The sequence below is a fragment of the Carcharhinus amblyrhynchos genome, chromosome 2 (genome assembly GCF_965287045.1).
Source record: "Carcharhinus amblyrhynchos chromosome 2, sCarAmb.v2.hapA, whole genome shotgun sequence".
NCBI classification, from domain to species: Eukaryota; Metazoa; Chordata; class Chondrichthyes; order Carcharhiniformes; family Carcharhinidae; genus Carcharhinus; species Carcharhinus amblyrhynchos.
In genome coordinates this window covers 55,564,487-55,581,399 of record NC_137325.1, presented here as the reverse complement: position 1 = coordinate 55,581,399, position 16,913 = coordinate 55,564,487, and the positions used below count along the sequence as shown (strand labels likewise).

The window sequence follows — 16,913 nt, the reverse complement described above, 5'->3', positions numbered from 1 at the left end:
TCATTGGTGTAATCTGCCACAATGTGGATAAATCTTATCTCCAAGCAACTAGCCGATAAGTCTACTTCAGGGTGCAAAGTGATCATGGATGGTGGGTTGTCACAGAATGAAAGTGTCATAGCAATTGACTGGGAATCTTGTGCATACATCTGCATTAACATCTTTGTCTGTTTGCACACCAACTGCACACCGATGGAATGGAATCTCTTGTTGCAGATAACAATCCTGAGTGATTTGACAATGTTTTAGTTGCCACATGCATGCAGTGGAACATGCAATCAAAGCAACACAATCAAACATCTGCTTATTCTGACTGGCATTATGAGTCACAAAATGTGCATAATTTGTTTAGCCTGAAAAACATGGCATCAGTCACCTATCCTACAAGCCATAAACTGCGAGATCCTGCAAATGTCTCCATCAGTCTTAAGGGAGCCAAGAGCAAAGCAGTTGAGGGCATTGGAAAAGTGTTGCCATCCAATCCGCTTGACAACGTGACTTCTTCCAGCAGGCTGCAAATGTCTGCCATCAGCTGGCACAAGACCCTGAACTTCCTCAGCTACTGCTATTCTGACATGGCCAGGAAGGTGAAACTCTGTCTGTACCCTCTTTGATTACAGCTATCACTTCTGCTCTCTGTCTTGTGGAGTGACAGGTCTGTAAGCACCAGACTACTGCTGCTTCTGCTATTGTTGGTGTGCCTACTGCTCATAATCTTCTCTTCCTCCTGCTCATCATTTTGGATCTCACCTAACGTCCAAACTGAAATCTGTCGTAGGGAAAATGTTAGAAGCTATTATTAAATAAATTATAGCAGGGCACTTGGATAAACTCAAGACATCAGGTAGAGTCAAAATGCTTTTGTGAAAAGATAACCATGTTTACCCAACTTACTGGAGTTCTTTGAGGAAGTAACCTGTGCTGTGGATAAAGGGAAACTGGTGGATGTACTGCAATTAGGTTTCCAGAAAGTATTTCAAAAGATGCCACGTCAAAGGTTACATTAAAAAATAAAAACTCACAGTGTAGGGAGCAACATATTGGTATGGATAGAAGATTAGCTGGCTAGCAGAAAGGAGACAGCAGACACAAATGCGTCTTTTTCTGGTTGGCAAGATGTGTGACACAGTGTTTGAACCTCAACTGTTTACTATTTATAGAAATGACTTAGATGAAAGGATTGAAGGGGTCGATGCCAAATTTGCTGATGGCACAAAGATAAGTAGGAAACTAAATTGAGAAGAGAAAATAAGGAGATATAAAAAGATATAGATACGTTAATTGAGTAAGCAAAGATCAAGCAAATGAAGTACGATGTGGGAAAATGTGAAATTGCCCATTTTGGCAGGAAGAATAAAAAGAAATGATCAAACTATTGACAGACTGCAGAGCTCTGAGATGTAGAGGGGTCAGGGTGTCTCCTCCTTGGCCCTCTTTCCTCCCGCGGCATTGGCTGTCTGTTCCCTGTTCGTAGGGAGCTGGGAGACGTGTGTAGGCTCGGGCGCTCAGTGGGGAGCCTGCGAAATGGCCTCCACTGATGTTTCCTGCCCCGCTGTGCTGCCTGAGCAGAGCAGTGGGCTGGGAGAACCACCCCTTTTACCTTTTTTAAAGAAGGATATAAATTCAGTGGAAGTAGTTCAGAGAAGGTTTATCAGACTAATACTTGGAATGGGTGGATTGTTGTATTAGGAAAGATTGGACAGACTAGACTTGCATTCTCTGGAGTTAAAACATATAAGATCTTGAGTGGTCTTGACAGGGTAGATGTTTCTTCTTCTTGCAGAATCTAATACTAAGGGTTACCGTTTAAAAATAAGTGATTGGCAATTTAAAATGGAGATTAGAGCTGAGTCTTTGGAACTCTCTTCCTGAAAAGGTAGTGGAGGCAGAGTTTGAATATTTTTAAGGCAGAGGTGGATAGTTCCTTAGTAAGCAACAGGGTGATAGGTTATTAGGGGTTAGCGGAATGCAGATTTGAGCTTACTATCAGACCAGTCATGATCTCCTTATTCAAAGTATGTTCTTATTTAATCATGATGATGTGACAGTTTGCAGCAACAAAATGCTATTCAGATGTACAAACCTCCAAAGTAGGGAAGTAACTTCTCAGGATAAGCACTATGAACAAAAGCCCTTCACACAATTAGGTAATGAAGTAACTGTAAGATTTCAATATTTATTAGAATATTTCCCTAGCATTTTTTAAGCCCTCAAATTACCACTACGCCCTCACGTTGCTTTCACTGGTGAATTTCTCAAAGCCCAGAAAACCCATGCATTCACAGTTAAATCACAAAACTTATTTTAATATCATTCTTAACGGGCTTATAGGATATTGAAATTGGCACTCCACCTCCCCCAGGAGGTTTGCTCATAGCCTAATGCACCCCAGTTAAATGCAGAAGTCTTTGAAAGGAACACATGGTTGTTTACAGGGCTGTCAATTTTTCCATTTTAATTGTAGTCAATTCTGAGGTATGCTGCACCATTATAATATTTAAATGACCAACCTGCTTTCTGTGAGCGGTTTGGCTGCCCACCTCCCCTCATCACACCTTTTGCAAAACCAGAAGTGCATCATTTGAAGCCGGGTTTCGGATTGTTAATAGATCACCTGTTTTTGGAAGTAAGAATTCCCCCATTGTCCACAGAAAAATGTGTGGATGTAAAATAGTTAATCAACTACTGTTACGTCTCCGAGTAAATGTCGCTTCAAATCGATCATCAAAACAGCTGTTAAGGAATAGCTTAGTTTTTGCAGATGAACAGCAACAGATTCCCAACTCAAAGGAGCAATTTAAGCCAAATTACTAGTTTCGACAGATGCTCAGGTTTTCCAGTGAGAGGAAGCAGGTTGCTTATTTCTCAGTTAAATACCGGATCAAATATAATATGACCAAGGGGAGAATGAAAAATTGTCCAGACAAATGGTCTTCACAGCAGGCCCAAATACATGCTGCAAATGCACCAGTAGCAATATTCCACAGGCAGACAAAGTGGATAGAATAGAATGTATTTTACATCAATTCAGAACATGAGTACTTATTCAGCCTCATCAAGGAATAGATTGAAAAGGTTGCAGTTAAATTGTGTTGATGATGTGGAATAAAACTAATTAAAATTAAGCACAAGTGGTTTTTTTTGTGAAAAATGTTTGCAACATTCTAATAATTGAAGGAATTTCCTGATAGAATAATTCAATTGAGCATTTCAGATATTAGCAGTATCAATCATTATGTTTCTCTGTGCACTGGAAATATTTTAAACCGTAACAGTATCAGTTTTTGTTGAAACTTGAATCATTTTTTTCTTTTAAAATTCGTCACTTATTAAAGTGCTTAACCATGAAATATTATTCACTTTAGGCACCCATCATCAGCAATGAGAATTGCCAGCTCGTGTACAGAATAAGAAATGAAAACAGAACAAGACATATATTCCCTGGAGCTCCTTCCTCTTCCATCTCTCGACCTGAGTTCCAGCCCACAGGCTCGAGTGACTAGGCATATATATAGCCACAAATAAGAAGTCCACGCGTGGTTCTGGTAGGAATGGACTGAGGGAACCAGTGAGGATGTGTCAGTTTCTGGGCTCAGCCCCATAACAATGCACATGTAAAAAAGGACAGCTGATGTGCCTTGCAAGAAATCGTTCCAAATTCAGGATGTGCACATTTTTGGAAGGACATCAAGGCCTTAGAATGGTTATCTGGTATTTGCCAGACTAGCCAATTCAAATGTTCTCATAGTCAAGCTCCCATCTTCAATAAGTCTGAACTCGTCTAAAACCTTGCTGCCCATATCTAACTCAGCAAAGCCCATTCACCCATCATCCCTCTGTCCACTGACCTACTCCAGCAACAGCTGAATTTTAAAATTCTTCTTCTCATTTTAAATTCCTTCCACACCTCACCTTCCTTTTCGAATTCAGGAGTGTGAAGGCTGTCAGTGCTCCCAAACTGGGAGTGATAGCTCTTCAAGTTCTTTAAAAACAATAGTGTTAGCACCATGAACTTTGGAGCCTGCCTGAGAATGACTGGGTCGAACCACACATTGCAGAGTCTCTGAATTACTCAACAGCCCAAAGGATCAAATTATACATCCCAGTTAAACTGTTGGCTGTGACCTCCAAGGAAACAAATCAGAATACAAGCAACAGACTTGCCTTGCAAATAAACACTGCTGCTCTTATTCAAAATAGTGCATGGAACCTTTTACATTTCCCTGAAAGTAGTTGAGGTGTCAGTTTAACTTTTCATCTGAAAGACTGTGCAACACTTCCTCACTACTGTAAACGAATGTCAGCCTCGATTTTTGTGCATCATGCTCTGCAGTTGGACTCGAAAACACAGGTTTGGGCTCAGGAACAAGAATGTTACCCAACAGGCCCTGGCTAACACCGTCACAAAAATACAAAATACATTGAATTTAACTGGAATTTGCATTGTGTTCAATCCAACACTGGAACAGTTGGCCTCACCTTACTAGTATTTTCCAGTATGCCTTCTGACAATGGAGATAATGCTTGAGGGAGAAAGTGCAACAGTACAGTATCAGGTGCATTTCGTTATCACAATCCCTGGGTCACTAAAGAGCTTAACTAAAGAGTGGGCTGTCAAAGGAAACAGCTAAGCTTCAAATACTGGAGCTCTGAATGATCTGAACCCAGGTATCCAATACAGAAGCAAAGGCCGCGATTCTCCCACTGCAACCCGCAACTTTTCTGTCAGGTCGCAGTGGGAGATAAGCATCTCCAGCTTTGAACAGGGATTTACACATGCACATCTCCCACAGCTGGAGAACAGTCGCCGGCCAGACCATACTGGAAACCGGCGAGAAGGCAGGTAAGTCATTTACATCTTTTCTGCATGTATTTTAAGGATGTTTATTAGTTAATTATCAGGACCTGAAAGGTCCCGATTGAATCTCCCACCCCACCAGGAGTACTTTATTCTGGCGGGATTCAGACTAGCTCCCCACATTCGGGGGACTAGCAGGAGACCCCACCGAATGAAGTGGGGGGCAATCAGGGCCTCCCAGGAGGTTGGACGGCAGAGGGGTGGTACTCCCTGGGCATAGGAATTCTGGCAGTGCCCCCTGGCACTCCCAAAGGAACAAGTGCCCATGCCCAGGGGGCACTTTGGCACTGCCCATTGGGCATCAGCAGTGCCACGGGGGCAGAGCCTATTATGGGCAGGACTTGGGGCAATCGGTGGGGTTGGGGGGGTCCCGCTGCCACTCTGTGACAGGTTCAGTCTGGGATGGAGGGAGGACAATGATTGGGGTGGGCCTGCCTCTGGAGGAGTGGGGTCTGATCCCGGCGGGGAGGGGTGAGGGTGGTGGGGAGGGGGAGAAATTGCCAGTGCTGGGGGTGGGGCCTGGACATCAGGATGCTCCAGGACAGAAGGGAGTCAGGGCTGGCCCAGGAATTATGTGGGGTGGCCACGATCGGGCCTGGTGGAGGGCTGGAGGGGCAGCACTGCAGTGGTCCCAGGCTGGCCAACGATCAAGTTGGCCAGCAAATGGGAGGTTGATAGTTTGGGGCCACTGTGCATGCACAGAGCTCCAGAACTGTCAAACTCCAGCGTGAATGGGCCCAGCGCTCCCGTGTTTAGAATGAGATTCCTAACTGGGGCCTCTGCAATGCTCAGAGTGCAGAGATTCAGGTGAGAAGCTGAATTGACAGAACAGTCGGGATTTAGAACAGTTCTCCCACCAATTCAGCACTTTCACAATGAAAATTTCCAATAATACGAAATTAGGAATAGTTTTGAATTAACCATCCATCTCCCTAAGGGACTGATTTGACTGTTCCCAAAATTCTTTTACATGGAACCAGGAATGATTCCTTTCATCAGTTTAGTAAATAACAACTGTAAATGTTTATTTACATCTAAATACAATACAAAGGCTTGCAGCCTCACGGCTGCCAGACAACTCCCAAGAGGGTTCAATATCAGAAACCCGAACATAAGAAATAGGAGCAGGAGTAGGCCATCTAGCCCTTCGAGCCTGTCCCGCCATTCAATAAGATCATGGCTGATCCGTTGTGGCTCAGTTCCACATTCCCGCCCTCTCCCCATAACCTTTAATCCCCTGTCTTATCAAAAACCCATCAACCCGCGTCTTAAAAATATTTAGCGAGGCAGCCTCCACCACTTCAACGGGCAGAGAATTCCAGAGATTCACCACCCTTTGAGTGAAGAAGTTCCTCCTCAACTCCGTTCTAAAACGCCCCCCCTTTATCTTGAAGCTGTGCCCCCTAGTCCTACTGTCCTTTCTGAGTGGGAAGAGTCTCTCCACCTCTATCCTATCCATCCCATTCATCATCTTATACGTCTCAATGAGATCTCCCCTCATTCTTCTAAACTCTAACGAGTACAAGCCTAGTTTATTCAGCCTCTCCTCATAGCTCAACCCCCTCAACTCCGGCATCAGCCTAGTAAACCTCCTCTGCACTCCCTCCAAGGCCAAAATATCCTTGCGTAAGTACGGCGCCCAAAACTGCACACAGTACTCCAGCTGCGGCCTCACCAATGCCCTATACAGCCGCAGCAAGACCTCCCTACTTTTATATTCAATCCCCCTCGCTATGAAGGCCAGCATCCCATTTGCTTTCCTGACCACCTGCTGCACCTGCAAGCTGGGTTTTTGCGACTCATGCACAAGGACCCCGAGGTCCCTCTGCACCGTCACCTGCTGCAGTTTTTTGCCCCGTAAGTAATAATCCTTCCTACCATTATTCCTACCAAAGTGGACCACCTCGCACTTGCCAACATTAAATTCCATTTGCCAGTTCCTGGCCCATTCACCCAGCCTATCTAGATCCTTCTGCAGACTCTCCACACCCTCCGCGCAATTTGCCGTTCCACCAATCTTGGTGTCATCAGCAAATTTCGACACCATACACTCGGTTCCCTCCTCCAGATCATCTATACAAATGGTAAATAGCTGAGGCCCCAGCGCACCAAGATGATCTTCCTTCCCTGCTCCTTGGTTAGTTCTCCAGGTCACTGGTACCCTTACTCTGTAGATGAATCCTGAAAGGGACAATCACCGCAGAACCCTTACAGTCAGCAAACATAGAATACTTTCATCCCTTATAGATTGGAAATGAAGCAGGGGCAAGAGCTGAACGGAATGTATCTAATCCATCAGGTTCCTCGGGCCATGAATCTGCCACTTTATAACTAAATAGTGAACCTGAATTATAAAAATAATTTGCATTTACATAGCTAGTTTCATGCATCAAATGTCCCAAAGCAATTTACTTTGAGAATACTATACAGGAAATGGGGAGTGCTTACAGATAGGAATTAGGTAGCTACGATAGAGCACAAGAGGCGGCAGAGGGCTCTGTTGCAAATAATGGGGTGTGTCAGAACGGTGAATGGTGTTCATTAGATCACAAAAGCTGAGGAGAACTGCACAGAAAAGATGAAACAATTTAGAAGGATTGCAGATAGAAGGTTTTGAAATGGGGGTCGGTTTGCAGGTTTTAGCAGGAAACCAAAATTTTAACCTTACCAGGTCAGTGCAGAGCCTCAAAGGGCAGTGGCAGCCACCTTGTGAGGTAGCATCCAATGATATTCAAGTGAAAAATTGTTTTTGGTGGCAAAGGGTAATGGTTACGGCATTAGCTGCCAAATGCTACCATTCTTCCCCTCTGTGAATGGGATTGGTTCTTTCATTGGTTTTCACATTGCTCCCCAGTACAAATAGAAGTCGTCCCACTGTCCAGAAATTGAAGTCTTGATTATGATTTTTTTGGAGAACTGTGCATGTGCTTTTGAATGAGAACAGAATGTCATTTAGACAAATTAACAGCAGCTGTTGAAATATGCTGATCCACCCCTCTTACCAGCAGACATTGTCATGAAGCTGAATAGACCACAAATCGTTGCAGTGATGTGAGAGGGTAGAGATGAGAAAGGATTAATTAAATAAAATTAAAGGCAGTTGCTACTTTTAATTGTTTCAATGCTATTGCCAAAACTCTGAAGTTGCCCTGTAACATAAATGAAATGAATTCAGAGCAGCAGTAGCAACTGCCTTCTATTATTCAGTTGTGCAGTATAAATGAAGCATTTCATTACTAAAACACCATTTTAGACAAATTAATGTTCTCTTTTATTGTCAAGTACATCTGTTAATTTGTCCTTGCAGACTTAATTAAAAATAAAATTAAAGCCTACATGCTAATTTGACATTAAAATGGAGGAGGAAATAATCATATTGCTGATGCTATGTTAACATCAAATGCATAATTATAGCTTACTTTTGTATAAAAACATATAGATTATCCTGTATTTCACACAGTTGGGTTTTAAACTTACAATAGGATTTCCATATTGGTGGTTGATACTCTTCAGCATCTAGAAAATAAAATAGAAATGTACCCGTTAAAAAAATTAGACAATTTTTTCTTCAACATTCTATGATTCTTTCATTATGTATAAACTGTGCATTTTTTATATAAATGTGAAATTTATATAAATTGATGTACAATCAACACAGAGTTAAAAAAAACCTCAGTAAAATCATCAAAATATATGAACATACACAGGTACCCCAAGTAGATTAGTATTTTCTTCTAAATATTATCTATATCACAGTACAATTTCACAGTCAGAATTGCAGGTATTGCAATCATATTTGTAAATAATATACATCTAAGTAAGTTATACCTTGATTGGAAATAGTAAATATCTTAGCAACATAAGAACATAAGAACATAAGAAATAGGAGCAGGAGTAGGCCATCTAGCCCTTCAAGCCTGCCCCGCCATTCAATAAGATCATGGCTGATCTGTCGTGGCTCAGTTCCACTTTCCCACCCTCTCCCCATAACCCTTAATCCCTTCTCTTATCAAAAACCCATCAACCCGCTTCTTAAAAATATTTAGCGAGGCAGCCTCCACCACTTCAACGGGCAGAGAATTCCAGAGATTCACCACCCTTTGAGTGAAGAAGTTCCTCCTCAACTCCGTTCTAAACCGCCTCCCCTTTATCTTGAGGCTGTGCCCCCTAGTCCTACTGTCTTTTTTGAGCGGGAAGAGTCTCTCCACCTCTATCCTATCCATCCCATTCATCATCTTATACGTCTCAATGAGATCTCCCCTCATTCTTCTAAACTCTAACGAGTACAAGCCTAGTTTATTCAGCCTCTCCTCATAGCTCAACCCCTTCAACTCCGGTATCAGCCTAGTAAACCTCCTCTGCACTCCCTCCAGGGCCAAAATATCCTTGCGCAGGTGCGGCGCCCAAAACTGCACACAGTACTCCAGCTGCGGCCTCACCAATGCCCTATACAGCTGCAGCAAGACCTCCCTACTTTTATATTCAATCCCCCTCGCTATGAAGGCCAGCATCCCATTCGCCTTCCTGACCACCTGCTGCACCTGCAGGCTGGGTTTTTGCGACTCATGCACAAGGACCCCGAGGTCCCTCTGCACCGTCGCCTGCTGCAGTTTTTCGCCACGTAAGTAATAGTCCTTCCTACCATTCTTCCTACCAAAGTGGACCACCTCACACTTGCCAACATTAAATTCCATTTGCCATTTCCTGGCCCATTCGCCCAGCCTATCTAGATCCTTCTGCAGACTCTCCACACCCTCCGCACAATTTGCCGTTCCCCCAATCTTGGTGTCATCAGCAAATTTCGACACCCTGCACTCGGTTCCCTCCTCCAGATCATCTATATAAATGGTAAATAGCTGAGGCCCCAGCACCGACCCCTGGGGCACCCCACTAGTCACCATCCGCCAATCCGAATAGCACCCATTGACCCCCACTCTCTGCCTCCTATTTGACAACCAACTTTGCTTGCATACTTTGAATTAGCAATTCTTTTGAAAACTGACTTTAAGCATTATTTTAAGTAGACCTTATCTATTTGACAAGCTTGTTCTATTTCAAAGTTAAATTATTAATTCTTTCATTTTCCATGCAAACACTATCAAAAGTTGACACTTGGCAAAGTTTTAAGTTTGCTCCAAGTAGTATCCATTTTCTGGCTAAAACTAACTAACTATAATTCAGGTTTGTGCAGCCCTTTGGGAGAACAAGTAGTATCACCTTGTAATGGAACCTAAAGCATACTGTATTAGTACAGTTTCTGTCCAAAATAGGGTTCATTTGGATCATGTTTGTGCAGAACTGCACATTTGTCTCACATCCTCTCCAGCAGCTGCGGATACAGGGGTATTTTGATTAGCTTCTGAGAAGAAAAGTGAAGTATGTATTTTATCAAATTCTAAATCACTTCTTTCACTGGCTCAGAATGTGGCTCCACCTCCATATTGCCTTCAAGCTGTTTATCTATTTCTCTCGTTCATAATGTATATATTTTCACAGTAATATAAATGCAGCACAAATCCATTTGAGAATTTGTCACGGAAACTGTTCAGACGACTCTAAAACTATTAAAAAAACCTGACATTTATTTGTGCCCTTCTAGTCATCAGTTTTGTCTTCACTCCTTTTCCATTTTCTGGTATCCAATTTAAACTTTTCAGCAATTGATTTTTTTTTTCCATTTTTCTCCTCTAATTCATCTATCTTTTCTAACTTCTACCCCTTAAAGGGGTAAAATCACTGTCTCCTCCACCTTATTAATCTGCTCTATCCCTCCAGTCAGGAGGAAGGTGCTTTTAAAAAAATAGTGCTGCAAAATGGCTTCAAAGGTTGATTTTTCAGCCCACCAAAAACATATGATGGGATTTTCTGGCCACGCTCACCCTGAAACTGGAAAATCCCACCGGAGGTCAAGAGACCTTTCCATGGTCCACCCTTCACCTTCCATGATTCCCATGGCAGGCAGAAAGAGAAAATTCACCCCATAGATGCAGCAGAGGAACACTGAAAACAGTAGGCTATTCAGCTCTTTCAGTCTGCTCCGTCGTTTAACATGATCATGGCTGATCTGCTAACTTAATAGCGTATTCCTGTGCTCACCCCATACTTCTTGATACCTTCAGAATCCAGTAATCTATTTCTTTCTTAAATACATTTAGTGATTTGGCCTCCACAGCCTTCTATGGTGGAGAATTCTATGGGTTCACCAACCTGAGTGAAGACATTTCCCCTCATCACAGTCCTAAATGGCTTACTCTATATCCTAAATCTGTGACCAAATGTCTTAGTCACCTCAGCCAGAGGAAACAACTTCCCTGAATCAAGTCAGTCCAGCCCTGTCATAATTCTCACTATTCTAAATTCAGGTAAATACAGGCCCAGTCAATTCAATTTCTCCTCATATGACAATCATGTCATCTCAGGAATCAGTCTGGTGAAGCTTCACTGCACTAACTCTATGGCAAGGATATTCTTTCTTAGACAAGGAGCACTGAACACAATACTCTGTTGTCTCACCAAGACCCTGTACAGCTGTGGTTAAACTGTATTCTCCTGTACTCAAGTCTTCTTGCAATGAAGACTAACATATCATTTGCCTGCCCAACTGTTTGCTGTAACTGCATGCCTGCTTTCAGTGATTGGCGTGTAAGGACACCATGGTCCATTTGTACGTCAACATTTGCCACTCTGTCACCATCTAAGTAATACTCTTCCATTCTGATATCCTCCATTCGAAGTGCATAACTTCACATCTAACCACATTATATTGCATGTGCCAACACTAAAATTATTTAAAATCACCTTGGAACCCCTTAATATCCTCCTCATCACTCACATTCCCCCCAAGTTTTGTGTCATCAGCAAACTTGGAAATATTACTTTTGGTTTCCTGATCCAAATCATTGATATATATTTTGAATAGCTAGGTCCCAAGCAGTCAGCCTTACGTTACCACACTAGTTATTGCCTGCCACTTCGAAAAAAAACAGGAAGAAGTCTCACAACATCAAGTTAAAGTCCAACAGGTTTATTTGGTAGCAAAAGCCACTAGCTTTCGGAGCACTGGCTGCCCCTTCGTCAGGTGAGTGGGAGTTCTAATCACAAACAGGGCATATAAAGACACAAACTCAATTTACAGAATAATGATTAGAATGCGAGTCTTTATAGCTAATGAAGTCTTAAAAGTACAGACAATATGAGTGGAGAGTCGTGTATAACCGTTGCAATGCATAAATTTGTTCCTTAAATCTTAGCCATTGCCTATCCATAGTCATCCCTGTTAATGAAGTTCCCCAATCTATCTTAGCCAACTTACCTCATATCTTTGTAGTTTCCTTTGTTTAGATTTAGGACCCTAGTCTCAGATCAGATTTTTTCACTTTCATGCAAATGAAGAATTCTATCATGTTATGGTCACTCTTCCCTAAAAGACCCTGTGCAATGAGATTACTAATTAACCCCCTCCCATTGCGTAATACCAAATCTATGATTGTATGTTCCTTAGTTGGTTCCTCAATAAACTGGTCTAAAAATACATCTTGTACACAATCAAGAAATTCATCTGCCATGGTATTGTTGGTAAATTATTGTCCAATCTATACATAGATTAAAGTCCCCATGATTATTGTAGCCCTTTTTTTTTAAATAGAATTCTTATAGTACAAAAGGAGGCCATTCAGCCCATCGAGCCTGCACAGACAACAATCCCACCCAGGTCCTATCCCCATAAACCCATACTTTCATCCTGTTAATCCCTCTGACACTAAGGACCAATTTAACATGACAAATCAACTTAACCTACACATCTTTGGAGTATGGGAGGAAACAAGAACACCTGGAGAAAACCTATGCAAACACGGGGAGAGCGTGCAAACTCCACACAGACAGTTGTCCAAGACCGGAATTGAACGCAGCTCCCTGGCAGTGTGAGGCAACAGTGCTAACAGTGTGTCACGCCCACTGTGCTGCCTAACACCATGCCACCGTTAACTAATATCACCTTTGTTACATGCGTTTCAAATTTCCAGTTTAATACCATCCCCTACCTTGCCACTACTGTTTGGAGGCCTACTGACAGCTCCCACAGATGTTTTCTGTCCTTGTTGCTTCTTAGCTCCACCCAGACTGATTCTACGTCTCGATTTTCTCAAGCAATATCCTCTCTCACTATTGCACTAATTTTATCCTTAACTAACACCACCTCCCCAACTCTTTTCCTCTTTTGTCCGTCCTTCCTAAATATCAAATAGCATCGGATATTCAGTTCCAGCTTTGGTGCCTTGAAGCTATGTCTCTGTACTTGCAATCATATCATACCCATGTCTACCAATTTGCTCTATTAACTTATCTACCTTACTGCAAATGCTCCATGCGTTTAGACACAGTGCCTTTAAAATATTTGACTTTTTAATATTTTTACACTTTTTTTGTACTAAGGCTCCTGTTTGTTGCTAGCCCTTATTTCCTCTGTCTTCCACTTCTGCTTTCTACTTTTCTGCCTCAGGCTCCCAACCCCCTGCAGACTGACTTGTTAGCAGTTCAATGACATGTAAACGGACTAATTGGTCATGAAGGGTCCCAACAATTGAACACGTGTCCTCTAGTCAAGGGGGGCCTGGATGATTTAACACATTCAGAATGTTAATAGACTTGGGTAGAAGTCTATCTGATTCATCTAAACAGGTATGTTTGGTTTTATCATATGAATAGCTGAATAATATTTTCAAGTTGTGAAAGGACAGGAAATGTGCAATACATAGGCACAAATATACTTGATGTTTTCAACTCAAGTTTCATTCATTTCAGGTTTGAACAAATGCAGGTCACTATTGGTAAACCTTTGATAAATGAAGTGAAAGGGAAATTGAATAAGGAAAATAGCTCTCTGGGAAATTTGTACAAATATCAGTCCTAACCCTGAATTAAAATTCCTCAAAATGCTTGCCCGAGGTAGAAACTTGACCATATCTCCCAAGTCTGGCAAAGGATGTCAGCTACTCTTTCACTATAAGAGTACGAGATTTGGAGCAGAAGTAGACCATTCGGTCTGTCGAGCCTGCTCAACCATCCAATACAATCATGACTGATCTTGGGCTGCAATTCCACTTTCCCACCAATTTCCTATGTCCCTTAATTCCTCGAGACGAAAATTCTTGTACTTCCAGCCTTAAACATAGATTATATATATCCAAAGATTCACAAACCTTGGAGTGGGGAAAGCATCAGTGCAGACTGTAAACATGGAGACAAATACCATACCATGGAGATCATATTGAAATAAAAATATTCATCCATTTTAAATGTTTTTTCAGAAAGATGATTGCAAATGGATTAATTGCAAAATTTTTAGATGTTTCTATGCTTCAAAAATAATTGTAATCCAGTTATTTAGTATATGTAACTCATTTAGTCAAATACTATTTAGCAAAACATACCACTTAAAAATTTGGCTACAAAATTTGTTTTGTAGAAGAATGGTAAAATTTTCATCAAATATGGAAACAATATTTACCCTTACATACAAACATCCAATAGTTAATCACTTCTTAATGACTACAAACAGTATTAGCATAATTGTTACATCAGGACAGAATCTAACAGATGATCTATGTTATATACTACATGGGATTTGAACCACATTACAAGATAATCCAGTGACCTGCTCAGACAAAATCACAGTAACAATGTTGTTGATGTAATTATTTGTTTTCCAGAAATTGAAGTTTTGCTGTAATCAGCGGCAATATTCCAGTTAGCTAAAGAAATACAACTAATAAGATGAACAACAGTATTGTGTCACTCAGGAGGGCCAAATACATCATAAACCTTATTAATTGGTGTTACTAGTTGAATTATAAAATTGAAATTTAGTACAGAACAAATAATTCACTCTCTTGATTGCACCAGGCTGCCAAACATCGACAGAATTTAAAATATTGCGTTTGCTTGCTGGTCTAAGTATAACTCCTGTACTCTCAAATTTGAGATATACAAAAACACAAGGTGCAAAAATCAACCTGATGTTAAAATTTCCTGAACTTCTGCAAAATAAAAGGTAACTGCCCATTTCCATGTGCTAACAAGCACATGATTTATGCAGTCAACATAAATCCCATTGTGCTTTTTGTAATGACAATTTTAAATGTTTGTAATGTTCTTTTGATTGTAATGAAGCAGTTCAGAGCACAACATGATCTATGTAAAAAAACAGAATTTTATTGCACTATGATGGTCATTTTGAAATCTGTGTAATGTTCTTTATGAATAAAATATATTTTTGCAAAAACAAGAGCAGTTTACCTTTGTTTATTGATTTCCGAGACAAAGTAGTTTCTACTTGCTTTGCAATCAAACTATATTTGTACGCATTTGAAGTTACCTTTCAATACAGGGCCTTAGTGTGCATTCCATGCAAGCCTAGGGATGCATGCTTAATTAAACCCAGTGTAACATGATGAGTTATTTCCCATAGATTGATATATAATGAAAGGTACACGTCAGTAAGATTCAAATTTCCATAAATCAACCTGAGTGGATCCCTGAACTATTTCCATATCACATTTTACAAGATATTTGCAGATGAGAATTGAAATCTGGCCCATCCAGGATAACCCAATGCTCTCTCAATTGTTGAACATTTGTTGCTAAAATGATAATGGGTTTTCATCTTCACAATACTGCCCAGATGTCAAATCAAAGTGTTGATCACTTGGCATGAGGAACTATCTCATAGTCAATGAGGGATGAAGGCCAATGAAGCAGCATATTTGCCTGAGGGACCAGGAGTAATTTCTTGGCCCAGATATTGTACCCTAAAAGACACTTTATCTGCTGAATTCAGTTGCTGCCTTCTCCCTTTAGCATCCAGGTTTCCTGAGCTCTGTGAAATCCTTACATAAGAACATAAGAACATAAGAAATAGGAGCAGGAGTAGGCCATCCAGCCCTTCAAGCCTGCCCCGCCATTCAATAAGATCATGGCTGATCTGTCGTGGCTCAGTTCCACATTTTCGCCCTTTCCCCATAACCCTTAATCCCCTCGCTTATCAAAAACCCATCAACCCGCGTCTTAAAAATATTTAGCGAGGCAGCCTCCACCACTTCAACGGGCAGAGAATTCCAGAGATTCACCACCCTTTGAGTGAAGAAGTTCCTCCTCAACTCCGTTCTAAACCGCCCCCCCTTTATCTTGAGGCTGTGCCCCCTAGTCCTACTGTCACATGGCATTAGATTTAAATTGCTATCAAAATGTCAGGGTCCAGCTGCAGTTATACATTATAATTACAGACCCGCTTCTCCAGATGCCCAAAACCCACCGGGGTTAAAATGGAAGCAGGCATGCTCATTGTAACTGCAAGCTGGAGTCAAGCTTCACAAATATACCAACTTAAACTCCATCTTGCTCTCCAACCTCCCTCCCCACCATCAATCCACATCTCCATGTTTTGGGGTGATTACAGTCATCTTCCTGCCCCCATCCACCCTTAAAGTTTGGTGTAAGGTACAAAACAATTTAGCACACAAGATAGAACCAAAATGATCATGTCTGAAACATAAGCTGATACCAAGATAATAGGCTCATCAGGTACCAGTCCAGCACTAATTCGGTACTGGTAATAGTAATATTACTATAGATACATAGCAATATTACATAGAGACAGCAGTCTGCACTATGAACCACATAACTATCGATGAACCACATAACATAACCGTCACTCTATTCATTACCTTCAGCCTGAAGAAGTGCAAAAATATTTGACTCCTGTGTAACATTAATCACACTGCAATAGTACCAATGTTAAACATGGTAATTCCATACATAAATTGACAATTGGGATTTTATATTAAAATTTAATTTAATGAGTACTGTGTGCAGTTTTGGGCACCGTACTTACGCAAGGATATTTTGGCCTTGGAGGGAGTGCAGAGGAGGTTTACTAGGCTGATGCCGGAGTTGAAGGGGTTGAGCTATGAGGAGAGGCTGAATAAACTAGGCTTGTACTCGTTAGAGTTCAGAAGAATGAGGGGAGATCTCATTGAGACATATAAGATGATGAATG

The 16,913-nt window shown here is 41.4% G+C and overlaps 1 protein-coding gene across 5 annotated transcripts in view; it reads right to left on the bottom strand.

Annotated features, from left to right (window-relative positions):
* The window catches only part of chn2 (chimerin 2), a 504,281-nt gene that overhangs the window by 154,974 nt on the left and 332,394 nt on the right, over positions 1-16,913 (bottom strand). For 4 of the 5 annotated variants that reach the window (XM_080206032.1, XM_080206021.1, XM_080206002.1 and 1 more), the window contains exon 2: positions 8,336-8,374. Coding sequence is in view for 4 of the 5 variants with exons in the window: in XM_080206021.1 (XP_080062147.1) it covers positions 8,336-8,374 (39 nt within the window). In the remaining variant the exon portion in view is untranslated. Of the gene's footprint in view, positions 1-8,335; positions 8,375-14,058; positions 14,083-16,913 lie in introns of those variants that run through there. The other variant, XM_080206027.1, reaches the window with a different exon arrangement.